The sequence below is a fragment of the Cyrtonyx montezumae genome, unplaced genomic scaffold (assembly GCF_038088225.1).
Source record: "Cyrtonyx montezumae isolate F1298 unplaced genomic scaffold, pur_monq_1.0 scaffold_2, whole genome shotgun sequence".
In the NCBI taxonomy this organism is placed as follows: Eukaryota; Metazoa; Chordata; class Aves; order Galliformes; family Odontophoridae; genus Cyrtonyx; species Cyrtonyx montezumae.
In genome coordinates this window covers 38,187,655-38,204,900 of record NW_027071936.1, presented here as the reverse complement: position 1 = coordinate 38,204,900, position 17,246 = coordinate 38,187,655, and the positions used below count along the sequence as shown (strand labels likewise).

Here is a 17,246-nt window from a genome sequence, read left to right as displayed (position 1 = left end):
ACCCTGCAAGACTGAGAAGCAGAGGTGATTTCCTGACCAGTTCCTGCATGTCACAAGGATTTCTATGTAACTCAGCGCAATGAGGAGTTGTTTACGCACTGCCAGACAATCAAGAGACGAATAGGAAGCTTTGCAACAGTCAGTCAATTGTCTGCCAAAGTCCAACAACCCTAGCCCCTCCTCCAGGAGGCATCTTGCAGCAACATCGAGGATCTGTTCAGTCTTCTCTATAGCACATGTTCACAGTGTTTGTACAGAGGGAATTCCACTTGGTCAGCATATATAACTCCCACAGATGCCAGCCACTGCTGGAACAGTGCAACAAGATGACAGCTGGGGGAGCAATCTCTCCTATTAAGCTCTCCAATTAGGTTTTTGGATTTTTTTTTCTTTTTGGTCAATTACAACTGGTCCCTTGAAAGCAGAAGAAACGAAAAGTGGAGAAAAGAATATTTCAGAAGTTGTCACATTATACGGGGAAAGCTTACAGACACAGATCATGGAGTAAATGTGTAGATTTGCGCATGTGCCGTAAGCTGCTGTCATTTTTAACTACCACTGACAAGCTGAGGTCTTAATGAAATGAGAGGAAAAGACCAGGATGCTTCTGTATGAGCAGGCATAAATCAGTGATGCTCTGTTGCTAGCCATACTTCATTTACTTCCAGAAGCTGCATATAATAAAAAAAAATACCCTATATATTCAGTTTTAAAATCCTTCCTCTCCATTTTACTAACACACAAAAACCTCATATAGAAAGTTATTGTGGTAACATTAACTAATACAGCCAGCAATTGATCATTAAAGCAAGACTTATCAGGAAAATTGCCAATGTTTCAACTACAATATAATTTATTTTCTCCTTTCTCTGTTCCCACTCAAATAGGCAGTTAGGAACAAAGAGGAGTAGTTTGGTAGCTGCTGGTAATTTTAAATCCCCTGTATATACAGCAGGTAACATGGCATGCATAGCTCCTTCTATGTCTCATCTATATGGCTGGCCTTCTCAGACTGAATACTCTCTTATTCGTTGTCAGCACTTCCCATCTGTAATCTAAGTTCGAATGCTCCAAGGAAAAGCTTACGTGAAGACCCAGAAAAAGAGTATAAATAAGCTCTACCAGCACTGAAGAATCTACACTATCCCAGGATAAGCTTGCCCTGTGCACTGCCACTCTTTTATAGTGAAGCTTGTCTTCCCTGTGTGTATAATGCACTGTGAAAATACCTTGAAAAAGTGTGGCCTGTGCCCCACTAGATAAGTATTAAATGCCACTGTCAAAATGAATTATTCTCTCATCTAGTTGAGCAAAAGTTGTGATCATCCTATTCAGGTCCACACTGTGCTGTGGAGGAATAAAAATAGTGGTAGATGCTAACAGATAATGCTGCTAGTGTAGTCTCATCTGTCTTGAAACAGCCTTCTTTTGTTCCAGCTTGATAAAAAAAAAATATTACCAAAGCTTAGCACAAAACAAAACCACAGGTAAAGGCAAAATGTGTTGGGTAAATGAATGTAAGTTAGGCAAAGGATTTTACTTTTAAAGTTAAGTCAAGTATGGGCCAGGATCTGTGCTATGACTAAACTGGAAGAATGAGGAGAGTTAGTTCTGGCTCATCATATTCTATGTGAGGGAAACTCAAGTTATGTGCTCTCCCCTGCTTAGCTGGAAAGAAAAGTAGGAATGCAGGCAAAATGGGAGCTGTGGCATGGTCAGTAAGGCTCTCAGTAGGAAGACTGGAGATCTGGACCCAGTGGTTTCCCATGAATTGCTACTGCAAGACATTCTCTCTGCACTTCTCACTGGTTAAGTAAAGTACCACAGAAAAAGCTGACATCCCATTTAGACTACACTGAGAATCCATATTTCATCATTAGTGTTATTCTGCAGACTTAAGACAGCTGTATATCTACAAATCAAGGTTTGTCATTCTCTACTCACTTGAATTAAGTGATTACCAATAATTCATGTTCACTTGCAACTGTGGATCTAACAAATACTCCCAAACATTTTTTCAAGTATGTAATCATTTTTCTGTTATTCTAGAATCACAAATAAGAAACGTTTATCATTGCTTTATCATATAAAAAAATTGAACATGAGTGTACACAGTTCTATTTGGGCTGGACAGAGCAGATTTTAAGTGTGTGTTTTTTGCTAGAAAATGGTATAGAATGAAGATAGACACGCATTTGAACAGTATTGATCTGACACAGCAAATAGCAACAGAGGCACCTTCAGAAACCTGGGGATTGGATGACCAAAAGTCTCCTTCAGCAAGTGTAAGGACCAAGATCTGCACCTAAGGCAGAACAATGCCAAGCATTGGGACAGGATGGGAGCTGACTGGCTGAGGAGCAGCCCTGCTGGAAACACCCAGGGGGTTACAGTAGAAGCCAATTAAAACATGAGTCAGCAGCGTGTTCTCAATGCAAATAAATCAAACAGCATTACGACTATATTAGGAGCATGGCCAGCAGATCAAGGCTCTGCTTGATGCCTGGTAAAAACTTGCACATCCCAAAATTCTTAATCTGGCTCTGGATGTACCAGGTTGAGAACGATACTGAGAAACTAGAGAAAGCGTAGAACAGGGCTCCAAAGATATGCCTGTCCCCAGAGCATGTGATGTGCAAGGTGAGGCTGGAAGACCTGGGCTTCCTCACTCTGCAAAGGAAGAGGATGAAAAGTGACTGAACAGTGGCCCTGCAGCTACCTAAAATGAAATCACAAAGACTATGGAGGCTTCAAGATGTAGCTACATAGAGTCACAGTTGACCTGGCTATAGCACTGACCCTCTTCAAAATCCTTATAGCCCTTACTCAAAATCCTTCCAAATGATAGTTCTGTTTTCCTTCTGCAAGTCTGTGAATCTGTAAAAATGTCACCTCAAACACCTTCACTGCTTCTACTACAGGCTTCCTAACAGAGCATCCAAGTAGGACATCCTTATTATAGGTAAGTCTGTACTGCTGTATGAGAGAACCGTTAACTGCTTCATCTTGCTATAAATTAGCAGAGTACAGACTGGAAAAATCTTGATCTGACTATTACTGCTGTCTAACTCTTAGGTAACAGATATTTTCCTCTTCTTTTTAAACAAACACCCTTTTGATCTATAGTGTTGGCTCAGTCACGGATAAGAGAGGATTTGTATGTATGTATAAAATTTTTTCCTTTCCCTTAATAACATATGGTTATTTTTTATTATGAGATTCTTGTCTTGCATTTACTCAGCAGTATGTGTATTTTTAGTGCTGTCTGAGTTCCTACATTTTGGGAGACAGACAGTATGACTATAAAATATCATGGTAGGTAGGCTTTACAATTGCGAAAAATACAACCTGTTGAGTATGTGTGTATTATAAATAACCTTGATTTGGTAAGTCCTTTGTGTTATTCCAGAAGGATCTGAGCACAACATTGATGAGTAGACCAGGTGAACTCTTTTTCATTGTCATCCTCAGTAGTAAATACAGAAAAAATAGCTGGAATGAGGCTTATTTATTTTAGCAAGATTTGAATTGTTGGAAAAAAATATGATTTCTATTACTTCAAATGTGAAAAATGATTTTAAATGTGACTGTTTAAAAAAAGATAGCAAAATTTGTGAGGTATTAGTATACGTGACACAAATACACAAAGGAAACGTGAGTACCACTGAGGCAATTCTGTGAACTGTTTACTAGTAGAACTACAAAAATCTATTAACTCTACTGAAATTTTGCAGCTTGTTAATTGGTATGAATTGATATGAATATAATGAAATAATAATGGAAATACCCATAAGCCTTATGTTTTGAGGTAACTAAGCAGTTGAGGACTGCACACAGGCCTTCAAGCCTAACAATTCTGCTTTTAATTCTAGCGATCATTATGACATTTGCATGTTGATACCTCCCTTAATGGTACACTGCCACATTAAAAAATATTTTAGGAACAAACTTTGTCACAAATATTGAACAAAAATCTCTTTTGAACACTGCACATTTCATTTCTTAGGCTATTTGTTTACCTTCGTTTTTCAGAGTTCATGATAGAAATCAACTGACCAGTTTTTGCTTACTTCCTGTGTCCCTGTCTGGGTCAAAAGCAGCCTTCTGCAGTCCGTTCACTTGTAAATCTTGCATGAGAATGCATTTAAATGAATTGGTGTATATAAATCCCTCTGAAGAGGAATCTTTCAGTGCTAGAGCTCAGGACTGTTATTTTTCACCCATGGCCAGTGCATCTCCCTTTTCTTTCTAATGCACATAAAGGCAGATTTCTTCAGAGCTGTGTCTGGTGCACTGGAGAGACCACAGTCTTTTGCGAATGTGATTCCTAATTCCCTGGTGCCACAAATTCTTTAGCACACTGAACATCTGCAGCTTCTTCTGGCTTCCACAGTTGTGAGTCACTGCAGCCCCCAAAACTCTATGCAGATCTTTAACTATTACTTTTCCTAAACCAGGACAAGTATCTAAAAACAAGACTTCTTCAAGTCATCTCAAATATGAAGGCACTATGGACATCATTTTATTACCCATCACTTTATTGCCCATTATCCAATGGTCGTTTATGCCCAGGCAGGAAATAAAAGCTACAGTTTAGACCCAGTTACCATTTAAATCAAATTTGCAGTCACTTTATGCATAATACTGGGCAATGGGAACTGAGGCCATAATCTGACTACATGGAGGATTCAGCAGCAAAGCTTGTTTCAACAGATTACTTTTTCTAAATGGTCTGCAACCAGGTCAGTGAAAGCACTGCAATACAGCATCATTTAAATACAACACACACTTTAAAATGTTATTTGATAGTTTGCTGTATTGAATTTAAATACATCATGTCTCAGCACAGAAAAAAAAAAAGCTTTATTTTCATTACATCAACGCTATTTTATAAGTTCTGCACTGAGCATACAGACCTTTCACATCAAAGCTACCAGACTTTTTTGCTGATGGCTTTACATTACCCTTAGGTTGTATTAGATGAAGCAGCAGAATCGTCTCTAATGAAAAGATTCAAATGATATGCTGACTTTGGGGACAAATTAGTTCCATGGGTACAGAGTGGCATCATACTATACTCATGTAAACAAGCGGAATTTGGCTTCTAAACTTGCACTTACATCCTTAAGGCATTAGAAATTAACACTGAAGTTCAACACACACTTTGTGATCAAAGCATTAGAAGTACAGAACCTTGTACTGTTATATGAGTACAATAACCACCTACTCTGAATGTTCTCTGCGAGTCCAAGCACTAAGTGTTTAAAGTGTTTAAACAAAAACTGCTGCTCTATTTTCAGTCCAAACTGTTGCCCAAAATCAGAAGGGGGCTATTTTGACGCAGTGGCTGCTTTGGCAAGAGGAGAACATGAGTTTGGGAGAAATAAATAGGGAAATATCAGGAGGGAGCTTACAAGAATTCCCAAAGTTTCAATTTTGATATCTGATCTTTGGTCTGAAAGTTGAATCTCTGCAACTCCAAACGCAGTCCAGACTTAATCTGCATGCAAGCTTCTCAGAATATTTCTGATTGAAAGAAATACATTTCCGGTAACAGGAAAAAATACTAATAGTCTCATCTACTTACATAAAAAAAAAAGAATAAAAAAAGACATAAAAAGAGTCCAAAAGAAAAGGCTGTTTTTCAAACAACTTGCCAAATCTTAAGTCATTTTGTAAAATGTGCCCATTAATCAGCTTTCAGAAAAAGTTCTCATTGTACAGCCAAAGTTCTGTTTTGTTGATGGCCATTTTTGATTTCGGAAAAGCAAGCAGTTTAAAAAGTTGCTGAAGTGTGCTGGCTTCTGATTGACACCTTGTTTGTTGTGATGCCTGAGTGCAGTGAACTGCTGAGAATTTGAGCATGCTAAAAGTAATCCAGCAGCTCACATCTGTTGCTTTTTATCAGCAAAAGTATCTCATGTCAGAAAGACAACCTAATAAACATTTTAAAAAAGAAAACAAACAAAAAAGAACAAATCAGGCCACCCCTTGCTATAACATAAAGTGCTGTATTATCTAGGGCGTTTTTTCCCCAGCCATCTGTTTTGAGCTGGGTACATGCACAGAACTCAAACTTTACATTCACAGAGACTGTACAAGAAGTCTAAAATTCTACCTTGTTCTTAACAGCCAGAAATGGGAACTGTGATGCCTTCACTCTCCTTGTAAAAGGAGAAGTTATAGCCTTCATAAAGATAAACAAGCACTTCAGATCATTTCTGAGATGATGATGCATTCCGAGGAGGTGCACTGAATTGTTTTTTGTTCCTCCTACTGCATTCTTGCCCTTGGAGAATTAATGGTCCACATTCTAATGTGGCATTAGAAGCATAATGCATGTAAGTCTTAGAGGGATTCCTAACATTTTCTGGGAATATCAGAAAGTACCAAATAACACTATCTAATGGCTGCAAATTACATTTCTGAAACATATTTTTTCTTTTTTCCTATGCTGCTACAAGATAGAACTTTATGTATAGTAGTAGCTTGTGACATCGTGCTTACTATTCCTTTTACAGGCTGATGTTCTAATGTTATCTTCATGTTAAACTGGTTTCTTCTTTGAAATAACGAATTACTATAAGCTGTACAATTCCATCAGTTTTTTAGAAAAAATGAGTTCAATGGATCATCCTTTTCAGCATAGAATATGGCTCCTTCTTCATTTCTTCACGTGCTATATACCAGCATAGTACCGTACTTACCGGTCAAAGACATTGGAACAGTGTTTCTCAAAATCAGCCCAATTTCTGTGGGGCAATAGATGCTATTTTGCAGTTTCACTAAAACGGTATAGTTTGAGGGCCATTACAGCTGAGTCAGAAAAGCAGAATCCCAGTAACTTCAGTGGTACTCAGTGTGGGCTTTGTGTGGGTACAAGAATGCTGTATAAATAGCATTTACATTAGTAGGACCCAATTCTGTGCCGTTCCTTTCCTACAAGATACGTTCTTTCACGCAGTCCTGCTTTTTGTACGTTAAGCAAAATTAAAAATGATTTTAAACTGATTTTAACTAGCTGATATTTAACTAAAAAGAAGAAAGAAAAAACCAAAAACCTTTTACTCTTGAAAATTAGAAAGTGGAACACCAGTTTTACAGTTCTTTCTCTAACAAAGATAGTAAAATGGGTAAGAAGGAAGAAGCTGTCAGATAATTAATAAGGACAGAAACAGAAGAGGAGAGAGTGGGAGATGGGAGGAAAGACTGAAAAGAACAGACAGCTGGAGGAGGTAGAGAGGAGGAAGATGTTACAGAAAACTGGGCAATGAAATAAGGGGCTAAGCAAAGGACTGAAGGAATAGAAAGGCTTTGGAAGAGAGTGGGAAGAGTAAGAAATGATTCTTAGGTAAAAAAAGAAATGACTTGAAGAAAATAAGGACATTACAACATCAGATAGAGAAATGTAGCTTTTGCCTGGAAAGTACACAGTAGTTTGGGCACTGCTACATGTAAACATTATGATTAGTATCCCTGATTTAACTGAAGCACTATCCTGCTGTGAACAGGTGATGGAATTTGTACTGCAAAGGTTTAAAACAACATCACCACCACCAACAAAGAACAACTGAATTTCCTTGGTTCCTGTCAACCATTCTTTATGGGTATTTGCATACCTTGCTCTCAATCTCAATCTTTTCTCTGCTTCTCTCCTAATTTCATGTAGCAGGAGCCAGCATGTCCATATCGCCAATTAAGGAGACCCAGGAACAAAGGCTCAACAGGTTTTGCAAGGCGTGATCAAATATATTTGTATATAAAGCCTATGAAATGTATTTCTAAATTCATTTAATCATAGCAGATATTTTTTACAATGAATGTGTTAATGGACCAACTTTCTAGTTTGCTTTTTTTTTTTTCCCTCTGGTAAAACTACAGCCTGATCATAAAATTGGTTCGGTGCATAAAACAGAAAAGATGGGAGTCAAAGGAGGAAGAATTATGGCTATTTGTTACTTGAGAGAGAGGTGGGGGCAAGCATCAAATATCTCCCTACCTGCTTAAATAATGTCACTTCTCCTAATGGCCACATTCATTCCCTGCATTTCCTTTTAAATTTCTCAGTGAAGTTCAGAAGGGGTATGCTTGGGGAAGGGGTCGAAACTTTGAAGATGCTATTTCTATGCACACCAGACTCAGAAGACTGACTTCACTCAGTCTCTCCAGAGGCCCAGCAGGTAAGATAAACATTCAGTGGACAGGGAAGATTTGGATAAGAAAGATGTGTACCCTCCTGCTTTGGTTTTAAAGCCCTTTTCTCTTTGCATGCTTTGTTCCTGCTGTCAAGATAAAACAGCATTTTGATTTAAGGAAATGGTTCCAGAGCCTTCATGTAGAACAAGGAGTTATTTGGCAGTGCTGAACCCAGTTTTGCCTGCAGGGCACTGGGCACTGCAAATTGAGATTATCTTGGGTTTCTCAACATAGGAGGGATACAAGCATGAACTTAGGGAAGTAAACAGGACTGCTACTAGCTCTGAAAAAGTGACATGTACTTGTAAAATTGTTTTTAAGGCTAGAAATGTTAAAACAGTTCTGCTAAAATCACTAGATTGTCACATCATGAGACTGGTACAACACCAAAGACCAAGGGAAATGTTTCTAAATACACTCTCAAGAGCAGTTACTGGCTGCCAGTCAGCAGGCTGCGCTCAGCACTGTGCTCACCTCAGCCAAATGCTCCACTGAACCTGGAGACCACAGGCCTTTGCAGATGCTCCTCTTTTATATCTGGTTATATTTATGCTCGAGCTAGAAAAATTTTAAGCTTCCATTTACAAAGCATTGTCACAGAGCTAATCCATATGATACAAAGCATTTTTAGTTCCTAGCCTGGATATAGTTAAGGGCAAATGGGAGTTTGTAACATGTTGTTTATGAGAAAGTCTTTGAACTGCAGCCCCTTCCCACCCCCCCTTACGTTAAGATATGATGAGGGAAGGATTAATACTGTTGGGTTATTTTTTGACTGGGATATTGTAGAGAGAAAGATATTCACTGAAAGGTGAAGAATTCAGTGAGGAGAGGGTTTTTAACTATAGGTTTTGTGTCCTGCTGCTTCCACATTAATGTATTAGGAGAGCCATAAAAATGCAGAGGAAGCTGACCGTGCACAGAGACTCCACAAGTATCAACAAAGGCCTGTTGTTCCCCATAGTTGTTGGCAGCCCCAACAAATTTCTCCAATGTTCTGTTAAACCCCCACCATGCCATATATGCCATTCAGCTGATCTCTTCCATGACCCTGGGCCGTCTCATTCAGTCTCCATCTCTCCCGCTCACATGTTTCTCTCTGTCCAGTCTTATTCCCAAGTATATTTGCAAAAGCAAAGGCGATAAGGCTGAAAGATAGGCTGCTTATCCACCAAGTGAACTTAAACACCTGCTTAACTGCATTTAATCAGAGACTGACATGGCTTGCCAAATTTGAATCAACTGATATGAAACATAAGCAAAAAACTTAAAAACTAGCAAACAAATTTGGCATATTTCTTCAAAACAACTGTGACCGTCAGACTGGCAAGTATCAGAGGCCAAAACCAACTGATGAATGTATATGACTGTGATTAACTTTCATGAATCTCACAGAGCTATCACTCACACAAGGAATGATTTGGTGTTTTAGCAAAAGCTCAGAACCAGCCTATGCCTGATATTCCTATAATACATAATTAGGAAGCAGTAAGCTTGTTAAGGGATTTTAAATACAAGGAAAATGGGACTAAGTATTAAAAGGGATCGAGTAAAATATTTCCTTTGCAAAAGAGTGCTTTTGTTTGTTTTGTTTGTTTGTTTGTTTGTTTGTTTTCCTTATTTTTAAATGTGTAAATGTAATCTTTATAATAGGTTTGGCTAGCCTGGAGATGGAAAGTTTGAAATGCTCTCAATTTCTTCATTTCAGGCTGTAAATTTTAACACAACTTCATATAGACATCTACCTTTTCCTCTATTTATACACATTTTGAATTCCTGCTGCAACAGACACATACACACAGACATTTATTTCCTGATACAACTTTGCAAATTCCCCTGAGAAACATCTGGAAGTGTTTCAAGTCAGGGACATTTTTGAGACATGTACTTAAGTGAATAGTTAATGTGCACTGTGTATTTATTTGCAGGTCTCAAAGAATCCTTCACTAAACCCCATCTTCCACCTGAAGGTAAGTGAATAGCAGTTATCTGGTTTATAGATTTGCCAAATTCTACCCAGTGTCTGCTGAGCACGTAATCTTCTTGAACTACAGCTTAAGAGCAGGCTGAGATCACCAGGGTTTCTGCACAACTTCAAAGCTCCCTAAAGTGGAACCATGACTCTCAGACTGAACAAATGTCACCAGGCTGTGTGCACAGCTTTGAAGCTCCTTGAACCAAAGCCATTTGTTTCAGAGAGTTTACAAATTCAGTTAGGCATATCTAGAGCACAGGAAAATCCTAAAACGTACCAGCTATTTTTTGGACTAAGTGGAACTTCAACAATCAGAATTTTACAATCATGTACCAAAACCAATTCCATCTGGTTGCTATCATTAAAATTTGTAAACAGAAACAAGTTTCTAGAGCATATTTAACAAGCAGAAGCCCTGTGAGATTATACACAGCAGCTTCACTGCAAGGACAAAATCTCTTCATAGGAAAAGCTCCTTGCCTAATTAACATTCAGCAGTCCTTAAAACATTTCACCAGTAGCTGGAGAAGGCACACCAATATTTTAATTTTCATAAGTTTACATGTATTTACTAGTCAGTTTTAATCTGGAAGTGAGGTACCATCTTAAACATAATGTGTCCAACAGCATAAAGACATCTGGGATATTCCTCTTTAACACACAGACCTGGGTGGATTTGAAAACAGTAGAAAGTGGGTTTTCTCTTATGTAAGTAATTAGGACACAAATTAATGTTCCTAACACATAAACCACAACCTGCAGCAGAACTGAGGATCATACCCAGCCTCCTTGTCAGATGCCATTGATGGAACTTCGGAGCTTTCTCTCATGTCAAATGGTGATGTTATTCTGTCCTTTATTGAACAAATGTTAGTTTATGTTCATCACATATTTATTTATCTTTTACATATTCATAAATAATTAAATTCTCAGAACTTCCAGAAATAGATCAGCTTTACTTGAGGAAGGCTGCGAATTATAATGAATCTTTTCAAGGATTGTCAGCTGCAGCTAGAATGAATTACAAAGAGGGTAAAAATGCCTGATTTTATCTGTATCTTTCATACCCTGGCTATTTTCTCAAACTGGGAGTTGGGAGCAGATCAGTGAGCAGAGCTGATTTCTTTCTGCCATTTCCGTTCTCTGTTGTTCCATTCATTCATTCCTTCCTTACCCCATCTTTCCCTTACTTCTATTATTTCTCTCCCTCCACACATTTCCTTTAAGGGATTTTTGTTCTTTCTATTCTTGTCTTGGTAGCTTTCTCACTTTCATTATCAGTACTTTGTTTCCTTCAGGTTTCATCTGTTCTTTTGCCCTTTCTCTTCCTGCTTTTGTTTTGACTGCACAGCCAAATGTTCCTTACAGACTTCTGAAAGTACTGCTGCATATTTCGTTCTTAGGAAACATACTTTTGAATGAAACCTTTAACCTAAAGCAGAAGACAGAATTGATTGGTTTCCATCTTATGTAATAATAAAAGATCACAAACATTGGCCTTAAAATAGGAACAGTATTCTTTCGGGTAGGGCAGTCAGAACCAACCTAACCTCTCTGGCTGCTGCAGAGGCACAATATGAGGAACATTATTTGAGGAAGAAACAGACTCATTGCCTAAAGTCAGTTTCCTCTGCCTTTGTGTTTTCAAGACAAGGTTGTTTGTTTGTTTGTTTGCCAAAAGCAGTCTTGTCTTCAGGAAATGCTAATACATCTCATACTGCCTCAAACTGGTGTATTCCTGCTGGGTAGAACCAATATGTTCTATTAAGCGTTATATGCAGCCCCACTGTTTTTGGAAATGCTTGAAAATAATTAAAAATTATCTTTTTTGTGCAAAAAATATATCACTTTTACAGGCAGTCTATTATAGTGACTTGCGTCTCTTGTAAGAAAACTAGCAGAAGAGTTTTCAAGAGGGAAGACTTTTTCATTCCTCTCATATCTAAGGCTATCGATTAAAAACAAAAACCATGCAGGTTTATTCCCATCTTCCTGAAAGTGATATCGCACACAGCCACGTCTGAATATTCACTCCCTTGTGCCTCCTTTACTGAGTGAGCCAGTGTCATGAACAGCATTTCTTTTCTGAAAGAGTGGTCAGGCACTGGAATGGCCTGCCTAGGGAGGTGGTTGAGGCACCATCCCTAGCGCTGTTCAAGAAGCGTTTAGATGAGGTGCTAAAGGACTTAATTTAGTAGTTGGGTAGAGATAGTGATAGGAGGATGGTTGGACTAGATGATCTTGTAGGTCCTTTCCAACCTTATGAACTTATGAACTTATGAACACGGGCAGTGGCTTGTGACATTCTGATCTGGAGCTCACAGCCACAAGGCTGGCCCCAGAGCTTGACAACTGTGGTAATTCGGTAAGGAAACTAGGGGAGGAAACCTAGTGCACAGGGAGGAGAGGAAAGGGGCAATATAAGCCTGTGTTCCAACAGCAGTGTAACTAAATGCTCAGTAGCCAGTTACCTTGTAGCCTGTGTATCTGATATATCTTGTCACCATGAGATTAGTGCTAGGTATGGTAAAGAGAATCTAAGAAGTTCCAGGACCTCTTTGTGCAATGGGCAGGTTGCTTTCACAGTTTGTTACCCAGCTAAGCACACATGTTAAGCTTCATCAGAACAGAGGCCACCTTCCACGTCTTGCTAACACAACCAGTGCTTTGAAATGCAAGAATGTTTTTCATGAACTTTCACTGCAGTTGATCATAACATCTATGCTTCTGTCTGCAACTGACACATACCAGAAAAATAATTTTTGTGTGATCTGTTATTTCTGTTCAGTGTGTGAACTCTCACAAATGATGTTTCTCCGTCTTTTTGGGCCAGTGCATTAGTGTTGAGTGGTCAATGCATTACACTGATTTATCTTACCGATTAATGTTCGTGGAATGGCTAACTGAAAACAGTAAAACCTGCCTGGCCACAATGTGCTTGTGACAGAGCATGCAGGTTGTGGTTTTGGAGGTTAAAAGATGAAAACTGACCAGAGAAAGGGGCTATTCATCAGGTAACTGAGGCATAACATCAGCAACTGAGAAGTGAAAACCTGTAATTGTTCTTATAAAAACAGAAGCATAGTGCACATCATCTCAAGTACTCAGTGTTTTGCTACCAGGAGCACTTCAGCAACTTGTCTCACTAAGCCAAGAGATGAATGTTGTTGAAACTGTGCCATTCTGTGTACATGACTTTAAAAACTACAGAAGTATGAGCAACAAAAGCAACAATTTTTGGATTTTTGGATTTTAATGAGAGGAAGCCACTGTCCTCTAGGAGGAAATGACTGCCACGAGAATGACTTCAGAGGAATACACACTTGGGGATGAAGTGGCAGCAGAGAGATTTCTATACAGCAAAGATAATGCAGATCCATATATACGCAAATATTTGTAGTGGCAGAAATCTTTTGACTGGAATTAGAATACACTTTCTTAGCTTTCCATTTTATATCACCAGTATGCTGATCATCTAATGCTAAGGCCACCTTTTTGAACACAAAATAAAGCATATGTTTAACTGTAAGGCATTACTGCACACTGCTACAAATGCCCGTTTGTTGAGCATGATTTATGGAATGTAGTGCAAGCCATAGGAAGAACAAACTAAACACTGCAAATATTCATCCTCACTGTAATTCTAGGGATTTGCAGCTGTTATGTGATGCAGCACCAAAGAATGCTACAAGCAGAAGGGGGAAGCTTTTGCATTGATTGTACGAGCTCGAACATATATCTCCAACAGCGGAAAGCATTGCTAGCTGCTAACCAAGGTGAAACTGATTTCAGTCTTTGCTCCTTTGAGCAAAAAGAGCTGCTGCAGAGGCTGTAGAGTTTGCCTGGATTCTGAGGGCAAAGGAATCAGACCGCAATATGCAAAGGAGTGTGGAAACAAAGGTTTCCCCTGTTTTTTTCACAAGCAACTTTTGGTCAGTTATGGACGGGAGATGACAGATTCTAGAGAAAAATTATTTCAGTCTTCCTGAAAACATTATAATGACTCTTACACAGCAAGCTGGAGCAGATCCTCAAGCTGTTTTCAAACTTGTCTGCAGCTGAGATGTAGCCTCGTCTAAAACGGAGTGCTGCACTATTTCTGCATTGCTTTTTCTGAAGAGGTTTTAGCTAACGTTGTGAAGCTGTTATTTTTGGGAGCCAAAGGAGATTTGGTCACATCTGTACTTTGACCAGAACACTCAGATTAGCAGTCAGACTTTGTGAACAGACACAGGAAATATATTCTCATGAAATCCTGGTGTCCTGGTGAGCAAAAAGAGATCTTTATTACATTGTTAGAGTTGCTCCTTATTCTGAACAAACCTAACAGCTCTCCGTCTAGCCTGACCCTGGCAGCTTCCATCTGCCACCGTTCTCCAGAAGTTCTCTGGTGCTTTAAAGGAAGCAAACAAGTATCTACCCCCATTCCACAACCAGGAAAACTGAGGCATTGCAGGTGCTTCTTCCCATGGAAACTTCTAGTTGAAAGGGAAAGATGTGTGTGAACTGCAAAAAGAAACTAACTGGTGCACCTGAGGCTGCAGGAAGTACTGATGTCAAAGCCCTGAGACGAAGTCAGGCACTGCCACCCCCTTACCCTGCCCATGAGGCACACACAGCTCCTCGCCCCTGGGATCCACAGCCCAGAGCGCAGTGCCCCAGTGCCCACACCGCAGCCAGCTGTGCGGGGAACCTCTGATGGTGGCTGCTGGGTGCCGGAAAGCCGTACTGTGCAAAGGAGGTGGGGAAGCGAGGAGAAACCCAGCGAGTGCTCTGTAAATGTAATGAAACGCTGCGCTCCCTGGGTTCACGCGGGGTTCGCCGGAAGCTGCATCCAAGTGGCGATCGGTGCAAAACTACTTAATTCGCAACATTAAGAGAGGAAAAAATATATATAAAAAAAAGGCAGAGGTAACATGGCTGCATTCGAAGGCACGAGTAACGCTCTTCCTCGCAGCCGGAGCAACGCGAAGATCCCTACGTCTTTCTCAAAGAGCGGACAGGCACCGCAGCGCAACCTTCCCAACGCGTTACCCCGCCCGCCTCCATCCCGCCGGTAGCGGTCGGCGAGAGGTCCCGGGGCCGCCTTACGTAACTCCGTGCCCCGAGCCGCCCTCGGCACGCGGGCAGCCAGCCCCACTCCCCTCCGCGCGAGAATCGGGGCGGCCCGGCCCTGCGCGGAACCGGAGCGCCGCGGAAACTTTGCGCCGCGGCGGCCGCGCGCTCCGAGCCCCGCAGCCGGCGGGGAAGTTGAGTCGAGCTCGGGCGGCGGCCTCTGCGGGCAGAGGGGCGGCAGCGGGGGCTGCGCAGCGGGGACTCACCCATGGTGGCGCCGCGGCCTCCTCCTCCTCCTCCTCCTCCTCCTCCTCTTCCTCCTCCTCCTCCTCCTTCTTCTTCCCCTCCTCCCGGAGCCGCCACCACCTCCGCCGCCTCTCGGGGAGGCGCGGGAGCGCTGTGTGCGGAGCGGAGTGGGGCGAGGCGAGCGCGGCAGCGGCGCGGAGGCTGCGTGCGGCGCGGCTATGAGTCAGGGTAGCACATCCGGGCAAGGCCGCCTGGGAGACACCCCGCCCGCCCGGCGGCACCCTGCCGCGCCGTGCCGCTGCCGCCGCCGGGGAGGGGCGGGCGGGCACGGAGGAGGCGGTGCGGGGCCGGTCCGGCCACGGGAGGGGCGGGGAAGGAAGGAGCCGAGGGCGGTGCCGGCGGGGGTTGCGGCGGTCCCGCGCCGCCTTTGTTAGCGGGTTTGGGGGGTGGCTGTTGGCGAGCTCGTTTGGGCTCTGCTTGGTGGCCCTTTGGAGGGCTGAGGCGGGCGGTGAGCGGTGCGAGATGGCCTCTGTGAGCGCAGATCGGCGGAGGGGGGGAGGGAGGAAGCTGCCGGGTTAATCGCGGTTGCCTTAAGCCGTGCGTTTTGCTGAAGTGATGCTTCGAACCACGCGGCCGAAAGCGAAAGGCTTCTCCCTGAGGCAGTCGTGTGCGGAGGACATTTTTAACGAGAAAATGAATCTCTGCTTTCCCCTTTCCTCTCTGCCCTGGGATGTTCAGTCTTTGTAGAGCAGCTAGCAGTCGGGAACGGTTTACTTTTACGGTCCTCGCGTTGTATGGCTTTCCCAAGAAGCCTTTGTGTTAACATTCTGAGCGTCTCCGCTTTCTTCAGGTCTTTCCTCGTTCACAGATTTGCTCGAGTAAATGCCACGGTGTGGTTAGGCAGAGTGGGACGAAAGAGTCTGAGAGTCTTGTTGCTCCGTAGGCATGAGCGGCGGGCGCAGCAAGGATGAGCGAGGGAAGAAAAGGAGCTGCAGCCGAGTCAGCTCTAGGGAGCACGAGCTGCACTCGGCAGCTTCCTGGGGGTCTCCCTGGAAGAGGATTCGGGAGCTTTGGTGCCTGAGATGGGGCAGCGGGACGTGACAAGCGAACAATCATTTGCCAGTCCTTCTGTGCAGCACAAGTGGAATGCGCTGAGATTTGTCTGTTTACGCTGGTGTAGCCGTGTATTTCACCACGTCTTTCCTTCTGACATCAGCAGGATTTTGCAGTTGAATTCAGTGGGGATAACAGCTGTCCCTTTGTGCAGAACTTGATCCTGAAGATATGTAGCTTTATGAACAGCTGATGTTGAAAATGACCGTGTTTTTACAATGGTTATACAACTGAAAGGCTTCATTGCACTGAGGCTGCAGAAAATTCATACAAAACAGAACATGCTTGTGCTTTGCCTGCAGAGTTTGCCTAATTCAGTTCCTAATAAAATTCTTAGATGAGTCTAAGTGGTGAAAAGTCGCTGTGTTATTCTGCCTTCCACTATTTTAAAATCAAGCCTGAACTTTGTCTCTTACATTTTTGCCTCCTTATTTCTTTCTGTTGGCAAATGCTTCTCCTTTGCTTTTGGAACTGTCCCCCAGATGTTTCCTTTCCTTGTCTGGAGAAAAGGCAATGAAATTCTGTTCTTGCTGATCCATCTCTGAAGGATCATGGAGGAGATTTTCCTAGGTATTGTTCCATCTCATTGTTCTGTTGGGTACCTGGGGTAGGTCAGGGCATTCTATACAATGTATGGGTTTCGTGAGTGTACGTACATGTC

The 17,246-nt window shown here is 41.9% G+C and overlaps 1 protein-coding gene and 1 long non-coding RNA gene across 4 annotated transcripts in view; one reads left to right on the top strand and one right to left on the bottom strand.

Moving 5' to 3' along the window:
- Positions 1 to 15,543, bottom strand: part of RAP1GDS1 (Rap1 GTPase-GDP dissociation stimulator 1) — an 87,499-nt gene extending 71,956 nt beyond the window's left edge. For all 3 annotated transcript variants that reach the window (XM_065736910.1, XM_065736912.1, XM_065736911.1), the window contains exon 1: positions 15,493 to 15,543. In XM_065736910.1, coding sequence (XP_065592982.1) covers positions 15,493 to 15,496 — 4 coding nt within the window. In that variant the 5' untranslated portion in view covers positions 15,497 to 15,543. The remainder of the gene's footprint in view (positions 1 to 15,492) is intronic.
- On the top strand, positions 7,007 to 15,181 carry LOC136048957 (uncharacterized). Its single transcript, XR_010622245.1, has 3 exons — positions 7,007 to 7,737; positions 10,125 to 10,166; positions 13,819 to 15,181. It is a non-coding gene; the product is annotated as an uncharacterized LOC136048957 (long non-coding RNA).
- Positions 15,544 to 17,246: the final 1,703 nt, after the last annotated feature.